This window comes from Terrapene carolina, unplaced genomic scaffold (genome assembly GCF_002925995.2).
Source record: "Terrapene carolina triunguis isolate 2854851 unplaced genomic scaffold, T_m_triunguis-2.0 Scaffold231, whole genome shotgun sequence".
NCBI lineage: Eukaryota > Metazoa > Chordata > Testudines > Emydidae > Terrapene > Terrapene triunguis.
Window position 1 is genome coordinate 10,999,385 of NW_020664582.1, and position 14,642 is coordinate 11,014,026.

At 36.7% G+C, this 14,642-nt stretch overlaps 1 protein-coding gene across 1 annotated transcript in view; it reads right to left on the reverse strand.

The window, feature by feature from the left end:
• The window catches only part of NLK (nemo like kinase), a 105,884-nt gene that overhangs the window by 40,467 nt on the left and 50,775 nt on the right, over positions 1 to 14,642 (reverse strand). The window contains exons 2-3 of the mRNA XM_026656572.2: positions 8,454 to 8,583; positions 5,416 to 5,471 (exon numbers count right to left, since the gene is read on the reverse strand). Coding sequence (XP_026512357.1) covers positions 5,416 to 5,471; positions 8,454 to 8,583 — 186 coding nt within the window. The remainder of the gene's footprint in view (positions 1 to 5,415; positions 5,472 to 8,453; positions 8,584 to 14,642) is intronic.

Below are 14,642 nucleotides of genomic sequence, written 5' to 3' on the forward strand. Positions count from 1 at the left end.
CACAACCTTGAGAGTTACGCAGAGGAAAAGTACTGCATTCCACGTTGTAATTATATGGAAAATCCTGTGGAAATAGTCAATCCTGTTTGATGAATTGGGCACTCTTAACCCACAAATAAATCCTGTAAAGTTTTTTATGCTTGACTCAGCCAAATAAACAATCCCTTGCTTTATACAAGTATGTGTTATCAAATCATTACTTATAAAGCCTTTTTTTTTTTTTTTTTTTTTAAATATTCTGACCCAACTGCACAAATGCTTTTAAAATCAGCAGTTTATTGTGAAGCTACAAATTAGCTTGCAGTTTTCTTAACCCTGAAAGGTGTTTGGGGAAGTAACATATCAACATACAATAAGTGTACAGAAAACTCATCTCAATCCAGACTAGTCTAATGAAACATTCAATATTTTGGGTAAGCAATTTCTAAGCACCAATTTCAAGATTGACTTCACCTCTAATTCCAGACATGGAGAAAAATCTACATTGCAATGGTAGTTTTGCAAGATGGGTGTACAACATAGGTTTTTAACTACAAATGATTTTTCCAGTCTAATAAAAAGGACTTGTTTTTTCCATTTCTCCCTCCCTGCCTCAAGTATCAGAGTGAAACATAACAAAGCAACGGTCAAACTAAAAGAACTCTGATAAAATAAACCAGACTGAACAAGGACACTGACAACTAACTTAACAGATGCTATAACATGAAGTTATGGCTTGGTGTTTGGTCGCATGTTATAGCAATGCTGATGGGAAAATAAACTTATTTGGCTTGCAACATTTAAGGAACAATCATCTTTTGGTAATTTTTTGCAAATATTTAAATTAATCAGAAAAATAACTGCTGCAATTTTTGCGTAGATTTCCTCCTACTATAATTTTGAAATGAATAACGACTATAATTTTGTATCTGCTATAAGTCTATAATTTATATCAATTAAATGAGAATTGCTGTGACGGATATGAGGAATCCTTACAACATATTACCATAACCAACCTGCCTAAGAGCACATTCCAAAATGGTGACAGAGGCAGGAATGGAATCCAGATTCTTCTTCCTACCAGCCTTTTGCCACATGCACTGAACTTGCTATTTCACGAATCAGGTGCTGAATGAACCTACAGATGTAGTTTTAATAAAGCAAGCATACGGTATTTCAGTTCATAACATGGTGTCATATCTTTACACAATACCCAGTCTCAAACCCTTAAATAATTAAAAGCTATAGTTAGTGCATGATGAGGAAAAAAAGCAAATTAAGCTTTTTCACAGACACTATCGAATACTATGCCACTACGGGTTGACAAATTAGATTCAATGGTGTGAAAACACAAAAGCAAGAAGACACCATGGTCTCCATGGAATTTGTTATTATTTCCGTCCGACTGACTTTTTCCTCGGCTAAAACTACATGTGCCCTACAGGCACATATACTAACTGTACAGAGATTCTCCTTCTTCAGCTGCCTTAGGGAGACATTTATCTAAATATTTTCCTACCAAAACGATACATAATCTGTAAAATCAGCCTAAAAATTCCATTTGGCATTTAAGATGCACCTTCTGAGTTATCTATTCTAGCAGAAAAGAACTCTATTCCAATATAAGGGCCAAACCCAGGTAGCCAACAATCGGACGCACAAGCTGAGATGAGTCCTACAGTTGGGTTGGGAGCTTTGACTAATGTTACATTTGGCCTAACTGAAGACTGTCTGGCACCAGACTCCTGCTTTGCGAGAGAGACAGGCACACAGTTGGGTGCAGGGAGCTGTACAGGCACCTTTCTATGACAGGCTATCCCCCTGAGGTGGAGTCCATCTGTTGGCCATAGAATAGGCAGCATTTTCCTTCCATCTTCAATGCACTTGGAGAACAAGCAGCAGCAACCTGGCACTTTCCCCCCCCCTTTGCATTCCCCTGCCATTTGTTCCACCTCAGCAAAACAGTCTGATCCTACAAGATGGGAGAGCTACTGAAATTTTCAGTAAACTTCACTTTAATGTAGAATATTTTTTAGCAGCCAGTATTAGAGCTTGTTGAAAAATATGGGGAATTTCAAAATTTTGAGCGGATAGACATTTGGTCCAAAAACAGGGAACATTTTTCACAAAAAAATTTCATCTTTATTTTTCCAATTTTATTTTTTTGAAAAATTTAAGAACTTTAAGTTGATCCAATATATTCCCAAGTTCAAGTGAAACAGAATTATTTATTTTTGAAGACTGTCCTCTGAAGAGGAAATCGCCGCCGCTCAAGAGACAGAGAAATAGGCTGGCTCTTCAGCGAGTGCCCGCAAGTTTGTCCCTGCCTCAAAAAGCAGCAAAGAAGGCTGACGGCCTACTATCAAAATATGGAGGCCTGTATGCAAGAAAGAATATCCTCCAGATTCTTAATTTTACAATACATACACACAAAACCCCAAACATAGATATACATGTGCGTGCACACACACACCCCTCCTCCATAGGTCTATAAAATCTTCTGTTCACTGGGAAATATTTGAAAGACAGCACTTAACGCAGGCCTCTGCAATATTTTTCTGCTGAGGAGGAGGAGGAAGCTAAAGTTAACAAATAAAGCTTATTCCAAAAATGGATGACCTCTTCAATTAGGATTTTGGCAAATAAGAAAGTAACAGAATAATCAAAATTAGAGACATACTGGATTGTGCACTATGAAAAGCAAGGAGAGGGTGAGGAAGTCTGTGTGCCAAACAGACAAACCTGATATTATTTTCAAACTTCTGAGGATATTAGGAACTAAGAAGAAAGCTAACCTCTGTAAAACTATATTTAAAAACTTGGCACACAAAACTAGCCGCTCGTAGTTTTAATTTGTTATCAGAAAATGTGATAGGGGTTATATCACATACACAAAAAAATCTGAGGATATTCCCCACTAGCATGTACTTTAAATAGAATCTGTGTTTTTACCCTGAGTGGCTTTTCAGCAACTCTCAATCTTTCACTTAATTGGTTTAAGACCAAAATTTTAACAGTTGGTTTCATGTAGTTTGCCCACGTTAATTGTCTTATTCAATTTAAAATAAAACAGCTCTGGGGTTGACCTTGGATTCCTCTATCTTCCATCACTATGAACTTTGTTTCTTATATAACAAGCTTCAGTTAGTAAGCCTGTAAGTTTACAGTTCTTGAAAAAAAGCCAAACAGTAAAATGGTGTTTCTCCCACAACTACAAGGACTTTAACTGTATCTAAAAGTTAGCACCATTTCAGCTAAGATTTAATTATTACAAGACCAAAGGATTCCACTAGAAAATAGAGAATTAAAAAGGGAACAAAACCCAGAAATGTTTCAGATTTCTCTTCAGGCACGTAGTACATCAGCATTTCTAGCCATTAAAATTATGGTAATATAGCTGTGACCTGCTTTTTGGTTCTATAGATTTAAAATATTTTAATAAGAGGATACATAGGTGAGCAGACATTCATTCTGAACTCTCAGTTCAGATAAACTTTTGATTAAACTTAAAGACGTCATTACTATAGCTTGCATGTTATAATTTTACAAACTATTCTATTATGCTTTAATCCTATCTAATACAGGTATGGTATTTATAATCGATATATACATAATGTATGTTACATAGAGAATAACTTTAAAAAAAATGTATTTATTAAACAGTTCATTTACTTGACAAATTCATTCCCTTACCACAACTGAAAACAATAAAATGATCTAAAACAGGACCTGTTTTCAGGACACACGGAAAACTGAACTTGGATCTTGACAATCCATTAAGGACAAATTTATTTGCACCTTTTAATAAAGTTCTATTATTTTATTTACAAGCCTTATGTTGATGTTTGTTATGATGATATACTATAAGAAATTGAAAGTGAGTTAAGTAAATTATTTAGATAGTCTCTAAAACCTAAGCTTCATAAAAAGGGAAAAGGACAAACACTCCTGCATTAAAAAGCCCACTGAGTACATACTCTTTCTATATATTCTTCAGTATGAAATATTAACCAAATATCTTAATAAAAATAACTTTTACATTACCTAAATTATCTGCTCCTTAAAATACCCTTTTCCTTTTAATTCTGCAAAAACATATTCTGCTGCTTATTTGGGTTCTTAAAACATTTTAAAATGTTTGTAAAGTTTTGCAGTTTACTTTTAATATCAGCCATGGAAAGGAGTCTGATGAATTACTTTCCACTGGAAATAGGTCTGTAACCAAATAATCCCAGTGCACACTGATTATCTGGTTTATTTCCCTATTAAGAGCTGTTTAAAACTTTCCTAAACATTTCCCATAAATTAACATTTTGTGTATTAAATGTGTAAATTAGCTCTAAAAATAGTAATAGATTAGTGAGATCAGGGTAGGCATAAAACTTTTATTGGAATCTCTAGATCTGTAAGATGGTAAAGTCTTGCTAAGAGGAACAAAATGATTCTTATTTTAATCACAGCCCTTGATGCTGAAACCAGAATCATAATATTCCTATGTACTTTTTGTACAAATCACTACTTGTATATTGTGGTGATGGGTGCTATACAAAAGGCTAAAAATATTCTAGAATTATTTTTCTATTACGGTTAGAGCTCACTTGCTTTAATATTGCCTAATTATTTCTATTTCTCTATAATATATAAGAATGTGCAACTAACAGGTCACAGATAATCAATCATTAAATATGTTCCCAGTACACTTTTTAACCTCTAAACCTCATCCCTCTCAAAAAAACAAAACCAGCCAACTGAACTGTGTATTTTGTATTTTTTCATAATTGTCAAATATTGTTTTTTGGAATGAATCAACACTCTTCCAGTGATCTGAGAAATATCTTAATGTTAGGTAATCTATCATGGTTTCCCAAAAAAATAATCCACAACAGCACATGGGCTCTTTTGTGTAAATGCTATGGTAAACAATGTATAATTTCACGTGGCATCTGTTTTCTACTTCTATATGAGGTCTGAATAATAGATGCCACACATCATTAGTTGCGTAAGAATATCCCTAGAAATTCCATATCCTGGTATGTGTCATCACCACTCACGCGTGAGTGTGAGAAGATGGGCATTTTTAGGAATTGGTTTAGAGTGTTACCTAATAAACACAGACCAACAAAGAAATAATTCTTGGAAGTAATTTTCAATACAGTATTTGGGGGAATCGTAACTACAAGTGCTGCCTGCTGGTAAGCAGCACTATATCCCACTTGTCTGTTGGCACTCATGAAGTCAAAGCTTCATGATCAATCCTGAACCTGTTCATCTCTAATAACATGAACAAACTGCTCTTGCATGAGCAGTCCCATTGATGTCAACAAAACTATTCACATAAAGGCTATGAAAATTGGGCCCAAGTTCTTTCCAATTTCCTATATAGGGATCACAGATCACACACCTACCTCAATTAAAATTATTTTATATTTAGGATACATTTCTTCAAAGTAGTCAATGTGTGGAGGCTGGAGTATGTCAAGGGCGGAGAGCACCTATGGAACAACAGGCAAGACAATTTTACCAGAAAGAAAATAGAAATCTTAGTCAAATCAAAGCAAATACTTACTACAAAGGCAAGGTCAGGCTATATTTTTAACACTTTGTTTCCCTACTGTTTAAAATATTTGAGATGTCCTTCTAATAGATTTGACAAACAGAACATAATTTTTAACTGGCTGGTGAATTAAGATTTGACTGTTTAACCTTGGCCTGGCGGATGACTTAGTCCTACTTTACAGCTGGCATAATTTACTTGTTATTTATTAATTTCAAACACCTAGGTAGACTTTCTGTATCCTACCTACCAACATCTCTGTCTGTAAACTGACTCATTTTTCTAGTAGGATTTAGCCTTATTCTGCCCCACAAACTAAGGTTAGGCTGGTCTTCACACTTGGAGAACATCTCTTTAAAAGGCGAAAGAGTAGCTGGCTTCCAAATATTTGTAAAGTTGACATCACTGCATGTTCTACTGTATGGCAACACTGTCACATAGGCTGTATTCTGTCAACACACAGGACACAAGAAAAATTTTGCACTTGCATGACAAAGCCAGCCCTACTGACTTCAGCAAGATTGCACAGCATGCAGGTGAGCGTAGAATTTAGCCCGGGTCTTTGTTTCTCCCAACAAAATAAGCAAAATAAGGAGAGTTAGGACAAGATGTTCAGAGGGCAAGATTTTCAAAATGGATGCCTAAACTCAAGCTCCTGAATCCACAATTAGACGCCTGAGTAAGTGGTCTGATTTTCAAAAGTACTAAGCGCCCAGCAGATCTAAGTCAATGCAAGGTGCTAGCTGTTCAGCGCTTTTTGAAAAATAAAGCTATTTTTCAGGTGCCTGTATACTAGCTTAAAAGCATAAGTTTAAGGCACCCATTTTAAAATATCTTGGCCCTAGTATCACAAATGTAAAAATACGACCACAATACCTCTGAAAGAAGTTTGAAGTCATTTTTAAATGTAAAATATACTAAGTATACAAACAAAAAGGGGATTGATTTTGTCTTGCAATTTATCTTTTTAACAACATCCCAACATATCACTCCATTTCCATAAAGGCATTTACAACAGACATTAAAGTTATTCACTTTTTGAACCAACAGCCCAGACAGTCACTTAAGTTGTGTCCCTAGAGTGACACGTTTGAGAAAGCAATTGCACAGAATTTAAATCCTCACAAGACTAGAAAACTACTTTGGTGTGGGGAATATAATCTATGGCATTTAAGTGCATTTGCACAAACTGCTTCTGTTGTTATCAGACTCCGCTTCAGATCACCTGCCAATGCAGTTTATTACTTCTTACTCCATAACAAAAGTTAACCTGTAATGAAGCTGCTGCACAGAAATGATTTAATGTATTACCCCAAGAAAATCTTTAGTAAAAAAACAAAACAAAGATTTTCTTAGACTCAGGTGTCACGGCATTTTTATAAAGAGTAAAAAAACAAAAAAAAAATTTCCCCTACTGTCATGAGCTTTATTTCCACCAAGGCTCTGTGCATCCTGTGGGAACTTTGGAAAAGTATCCAATTACCAGGAAAGGGGTGGGGGGGGGGAACCCACCCAATGGCTATGAATCAGTGTAAAGACAAAGAAACATGTTTGCTAGTGTAGAAGTCTGTTACACGGTACCTATTCTACCTTGGAGCACTGTTTTGTAGAAATTTGAGTAATGATTTGTAGGCCACCCCTGGAAGCTGCAGCTTTGTTATAGTGTTTTAGTTAGTTACCATCTGGCTTATTTCTAGAGTCCAGTTTGTGTTTTTTCCTCAATCTCCTCAGTCTTAGATTGGCTCTTTGCTTTAAGTAAGGGCTGTCTTTATAGAGAGAGTCTTTAAGCAAAGAAATCAATGCAGAATTAGCAAGTTCTACTTACAGTACAATAGATATATCTGCCAGAATAGAAACCAAGTAAAACCTGAACTGCTACCAGTAGTATACAAATCAGTCAACTCTTTGAATTACAAGAGACACGACCTCTGGGTCCACATTCCTGTTGCTTAATGTATGAAGAACTCCTCTATCCGCCACACTAACAACTTTTTAGCCATTTCTCCAACTGATTCCTGAGTTTATGCTTCTCTACAATTTATATACAGATTTCTGAGCAGAATCTGGACTGGTGAAATAATCACAGAGTGAGTTTATGGGTAGGATTTTTTTTTGCTGATCAGATCATCATCACAGGTTAATGGGTTGTACTTTAGTGGTATCCATGACCAAACTGGGTTAGAATCACAGAATATCAGGGTTGGAAGGGACCTCAGAAGATCATCTAGTCCAACCCCCTGCTCAAAGCAGGACCAATCCCCAGACAGATTTTTACCCCAGTTCCCTAAATGGCCCCCTCAAGAACTGAACTCACAACCCTGGGTTTAGCAGGCCAATGCTCAAACCACTGAGCTATCCCTCCCCAAGAGGACTGAAAAAATAAGACTCATTTAAATCAGATAACAGAGTGGAGTAGGGATTGCTGGCCAAACAGAGATTCACGTATACCTCAAAAGCCTTTTTATATCTAGAAAAAAAAAGTCTTAAAACTTCCATGAATCTGCTTTGCTTTCCCCTCACTCCCATTTATTAAGGCAGATGCAAGAATAAAAGTACACCAACAATTCAGTACTGCCCCCACTGATGTGAATTCAGCATTTAACCACATAAAAGAAAATCATTTTTAGAATCTGAAACCCTCAGATGAACTGGATATAAAGAGGAGGGAGAAGACAAGACAAGGTAGTGAAATAAAGGACGTTTAGGCAGAGATTCCACTGTGTCAGTCAGTTCAGATCAGGATGAATAAGTGGGTGCAAGCACCCATAGGCCAAGAATTTAATCCTTTCACTGTGTGCAACCTCTGGACTTTTAGAGAATCCTAAAGCAAATGGATTTTTAAAGTTGATTTAAAGAATCCAGATTTTAAATCTTTTCTTAAAACTTCTATTAGTATACCAAGAACTCAAACTTTACTCACATTGTCATGCTTAAAAAAACACAACATCTTCAATTCCCGGAAGACCCTTTTGCAAGAGACCAGATTTTGGAAGACATTGGGCATCTTTTTGAGTGCAACTCTTTTTCCATCTCGTGGATCTGTTACTGACCTAGAGAATACAAAAACGGAAAGGTTAAAAACTAGTTCAAGTAAACTTTTCTAGAACAGAAAAAAAAAATGTTTAAAGGTTACAATACTTTTCAAACAGGAAGGTGGTTCAAGACACTTATGGGGTGGGGGGGAATCATGTAAGCAAGGGGAACACAGCGTAAATTTACTGTCCTTTATTAAGTAAATTCCAATCATTCTTTGGTTAGATTATATATCTACCCACATTCAACTACTCCTGGTTATTTAAATGGCTGAGCACGTCATGCATTAGTGAATTTACCCCTAACATACACTACTATTTGAAGTCAGAGATCAATAATTGGAACCATAACTCATGTCAGACCACAAACATTTCCTTCAGCCTCCCACTAAACAGTCTATTATTATGAGACATTTTTCAGTTATACAAAAGAACAGAGTTAACTATTGCATGGTGGTATAATAGAGGTGAATACAACTTAAAAGATAAATCCACTAAACCACACTGTCAATCAGACTTGGGAACTCTGTTCTGATCTTGGATCTGCGACTAAGCATCTTTGTGTAGTGTTTTGAAAACTGTGTTAAAATCACAAGCTATCATTTTAAATTCTAAGGGGATTCCTGGTCCCGCTTGTGGACTAGGGGGCTCTGAAAGAAACACGTGATCTGGTTCCTCAGCAGTTAGCCTGCAAAAGAGCCAGTCATCAAGGTGCGTTGAGTTGCGCCTCTCTGCTTTAGGTAGCACCTGCTAGGTATGTCGGTCTCTCTCTCCCCCCCCGTATTGGTTAGTTGCATGTTAGAATTCTGGATTCTAAGAAAGAAAAGAGTTTTCACTGCAAATTTTCAGGACAAGTATTTATATTTTGTTTCTAACTCTGAGCATAACACTTTGGAGAAATCACTCCAACTGGTGTCTGAGTTTCCTGATCCGTAATGTGGGTATGATGTTTACTTTTCTCATAAGGGTTTTATGAGGATGTATATACAGAAGTTACAAGGAGCCCTGCAAGTGTTAAGTATTTTATTCTAAAGTTACTGGCCTCTGAAAATAGAGAACTCTGAGAACTTTAAAGTCAGAGAAATGGGTCTCTGATGCCTCAACTCCACAGTTGTAAGATTTTAAAGCAAGAAGGGACCAATACAGTGCTTAATTTGTGCCAGGACTTTCCAGGGCTGAGCCCGGGCACCTCTAGGCTTGGCAGTTCATAGACCCGGCACCTCTGGTCTTGCAGCATAAGTTACGTAAAAAAAATTGCTTGAGCCCTTGCACCTCTTTTGTTACAAATTAAGCACTGGACCAACATTTTGACCACCTGCCTAACATAGGTCAAAGAATTTTACCCATTAATTCCTCCATCAGTCCCATAACTTCTGGCTGAGCCAGAGCATATCTTTTAGAAAGACATTCGACCCTATTTAAGGTCTTAAAGTGATGGAAAATTCCTCAATCCAACAGTTAAGTACTCTCTCACTGTTAAATATTTGTGCCTTATTTCCAGTCTGAATTTCTCTTAACCTCCTCTTTGATAAGCTAAATATATCAATCAAGATTCTTATTATCTGTCATTATAAGGCAGGTTTTCAGACCTCGAATCATTCTTGTAGCTCCATTCTGAAGCCCCTGCAATTTTTCCAAATCCTTATTGAAGTGTTCACACCAAAACTGGACATAGTACCAGATAAACAGCATTGCACCAGGAGTTCACAATCCGCTTTCCACCATAACACCTAAATGCTTTCCAGAGTCACTCCTTTACAGGATACATTACCCCATCTGGTAAAAGGGATCTACGCTGTTTGCTCCTAGATGCAACACCTTGCATTTGGCTATAGTAAAAAGGCGCATTCTTTTAATGAGCCTAGCTTACCAAGCAAGCCAGATCGCTTTGTATAATCAACTTGTCATTTACCACTCCACCAAGCAGGTTATCATATGCAGACTTTATCAGCAATGATTTTATATTTTCTTCCAAATCACTGATAAAGACACTGAATAATATTAGGACAAAAACAGATCCTGTAGAACCCCACTATATAGCCATTTGATGACTATTCCCATTACAATTTCAGAAAGTTAATTGTTAGTCAGTTTTTATATTAGTTTAATATGTGCTACACTGATTTTGTATCATGTTAATTTTTAATCATAATACTGGGAGGCATTAAATCAAATGCCTTATAGAAGTTCAAGTACATTATGATACCAGTTACTTTCATCAACCAAACTAGAAATCTCATTAAAAAACAATATCAAGTTTGTTTGACAAGACCTTTTTCCCCTGAAGTCATTTATGATGCTGTCATCTTAATTCTTTACTGATCGCTTTGAGAGATTTCCTCATACCAACACACACACATACACACACAGAGACAGAGCAAAAAAAGAAAAGAAAACTACACAATAACATGTTTACTCATGGCAATATTATACTATGTGGACAAAATTAATGTACTAATTAAGAAATGTTGCCTTATGAACTGTTTTGATCATGAAATAATTTTCTTATAGTAAAACAAAAAGTATTATTCTCCTGGTTTAAATTTCTAGTATCAAAATAAATGAGACTGAGGAGGTGAAGATGGAACATGAAGTGAAAGGCAAGATGTCAGTAAGAGGCGGCAGTAGTCAGAACAATTCACTCGCAAAGAGACTGAGTGAGGACTGGGAAAGTCACTGGCTCACACTATTTATCAAAGAGCAAACTTTAGACTGACTTTTTCTTGTCTCCAAAGAGGAAGTGCATTATGGCTTTTGGGGGTGGGGGAGCACCTGTCACATCTCCAAGCATCAGGTCTGACAAAATTTAAGTTAGAGTCCAATGACATTGGGTGGGAAGGGCTGCAGTGTCCCTTTGTACCAGTTTCCACTGGTTCAGAGTTCAGGTAAAATGCCCCGAGCATCCTTTAAGAAGAACACAACAGGCAGGAGAAAGCCCCATGGCAGTTAAATTTGACTAGGCTTTTACCTGAGAAGGATTCAACTTTATGCCCACACATTATTCAAGAATCCCGTCTTCTAGAGAAAAATGTCGGCTTTAGAAGTATCCATTGACAGTGCCATTGGTTTCTGTTAGAGAAACTAGATTCAAGATGCTTTGTGGGTAAAAGCCCAAAACAGACGACTGCAAAGCAATATTTGTAATCTGCATTTTCTGTCCTTTTCCCCCCTAACACACCAAACCCACAGGTCTCACTTCAGAACAGACATAGAAGAAAAAAAAAAAAAAAAAAAAAAAAAAAATTTTTTTTTTTTTTTTTGCTGTGTGTCTATGTATGAAGTACAGAAAGAGCATGTTTTTAAGTGGGTAAAATTTGCTTACAACCAGGCAATCAATAGCTAATAAAACGCTTCCTTGAGGATAAACTGGCAAAAAAGGAGGGATGATATGGCATTCAGACAGAGAGAGTCAAAGAAAGTCCATTGTCTGCACAAATCAGTGCTCATCACTGCAGAGATTACAACACCTCTTCTTATGTTTACTTCACTCCACACATTCCCACTGACTTCAATGAAACTATTTTCAAAACAGGGTACTAAATGTGACTAAGGGGTTCACAATTTGGCCCTATAGCTTTAATATTTACACCAAGGAAAAGACTTCCCTTATCCATTATTAATTGGAATTGTAGAAACCAAACATTAAGAGGATACAAGTTGTTTTAGTCTCAAACATTTTTCAAAAAAAGAACCATCTCCTGTAACAATTTTCTATTCCACCATGGAGTCTCTAATAAATTTTGCTATCCCTATTTTAAGCATTGTAATATGTAGTATGAGCAAAAATATATATACTCTAACCCACAGCGTAAAGATGTAATAACCCCTGGGTTTTAAATTCTACATGTGACTGAACTGCCACTAATTGTTCTTTAGAGTCCTGATCCTTGTGCCAATCACCGCACTTATGCACAGTCCCACTGAAGTGAACAGGGCTTTGTCCAGGTCCTAGAGAGCATGCTGCTGTAGCCTGATGCAGGATTGGGTCTTTATGACCAATCCCACAGTGAGATGTATACAGGTGGAACTCTGTGTTTGTACAGAGTCCCACTGAACACCTGCACCTGTGTGAAGTGTGGTTGGAGTCCAACAGCAGGATCTAGTTGCTGTCTAGCTTAGAGTGGCAACCTACAGAGTCCCAGAATACTGGACATTCCATCACTTCCAGACGTTGCATGAGCCAGCCCTGGCCGGAGTGACCTTGCACACACTGCGTATGCAAGGTCATGCCAGTGCGGACGGAGCTGCACACTCTTCAAAATGGCAGACACAACGACGTCTGGTTTTGTCTCAGCACTAGACAGGAGACAAACCACCCAAAAAGAGGCCCATCTGTCGTAAAACCGGAAGAATGGCTTGCATAGCCTAGATATTATGTGGCCTCCATCACAGCAACATCCAAGTGTCTCTGTTGCATCTGAGCACCTTCCACAAATCAAAAGACTTCATTCAGTGTTGCATTTAAATTAACTAATATTTAAATTGTCGAGTAACTGATGATTTTTAGACATAATTAATTTCATTATTTTCAAGTAAATGCATAATTACAAATCTCACAATGTCCAAGATATCCACAATGAGCAGTTCACTAAATAGCTACAGCTAGGTCTGAAGTTGGAATTGATTTTGGTAATCTAAGCATTAAGGTCTCAAAGTATTTTAAATGCAGGAGTTTCAATGTCTGTGGATGATACATATATAAGTAACTGTACACCCTGACAGAATCAGTATTCCGCTTTTCTCAACCTACTGCAGAACAAGGACCTGTTCACCTATTGATTCTAATATGGCATACAAGCTACTGTGGCACGTGTTGTACATATGGATAAACATACAGTTACCAGCTTGGCTTCACATTTCATGGGGACATCAACACATTTTAGGGGGGGAAAAGGTAGAAAATGAAAAGATAGAAGTGCACATACAGTAAGTGTAGTTAAGTTTCTAAATAAATTATCCTATTAAACCAAGCTGCATCTTAACTTACAGTTTAAGTACCAAGTTATTTTCAAGGAAGCAGCCCAGTTTGACTAAAAAAAACACACACACACACACAAAACTTAAATTAAGTGGGATTAATCTCTCTCGCTCAAATATACGCAATCCACTTTCACAGTGGCACAATGATCTGCATTAAGTAGAATCAACTAATAACTGAAATTTGAGCAGCTTTAAAAAAAAAAATCATTGTACACAATACTACCATGGGCAAAATGTGAGACGTTTACAAATTAGATTCTTGTACTATTTGCAAATAGAGTTAAAATGACTACTTACAGAAAAATTACTCATTTAGGTACCACTTATACATTTTCAATTCATATTCATCTACCTTGTACATTTCTACCTGACATACCTGAAAATGTTCTTCATAAATACTTTAGGTAACCATCTCCTCTCCCCACCTCACTAAAGTAATACCATAAGAAATAAACTCTACAGACAAATGCTCAGGCACAGATTCAGAAAAACAATTGAAGGTAACTCATGCTCTCTCCCTATTAGCAAAATGCCACATTTCACAGAGGGTCTTCATTCTTCCTCTTATGATGAAAATGATGACAGAACAGCTCAAGCAGTGAGTGTTTGGAAGGCTTATTTATTTGCTAATCTGTGTACAGTGGTAGGTTGTATCATCTCTGGAGGCTGAACCATTGTTTAATAAAATAGGGAAAGGTTTAAGAGGAATACTACGCCAGGATTAGTATCCAAATCCAGTTGGTTTTTATTCTATGCTTAGAATCATTAAAGCAATTACATGAAATGCATGCATGCTAGTGGTTTAAATCCCTACCTTCATCCAAATATCACTGTCACGTACTACATAATGGGCTTTTAGCACAAACAATTCCACAAGGGAAAAAAGTGGACTTCAGCTTCTATTGAAGATAACAGGCTGCTCATTTATTTTAGCACATGTTGAGTAATCTCACTAAAAGACACTCAGAACGCAAAATTCACAATAGCTGAATATTCAACCAAAAGGCCACTTTCTGCTTCTAATAAAAAGAAAGGTATATTTAACAGAGGGTATTTCTACTACAGTACAGTAAACTGTTACTCTGATTGTGAAAGTT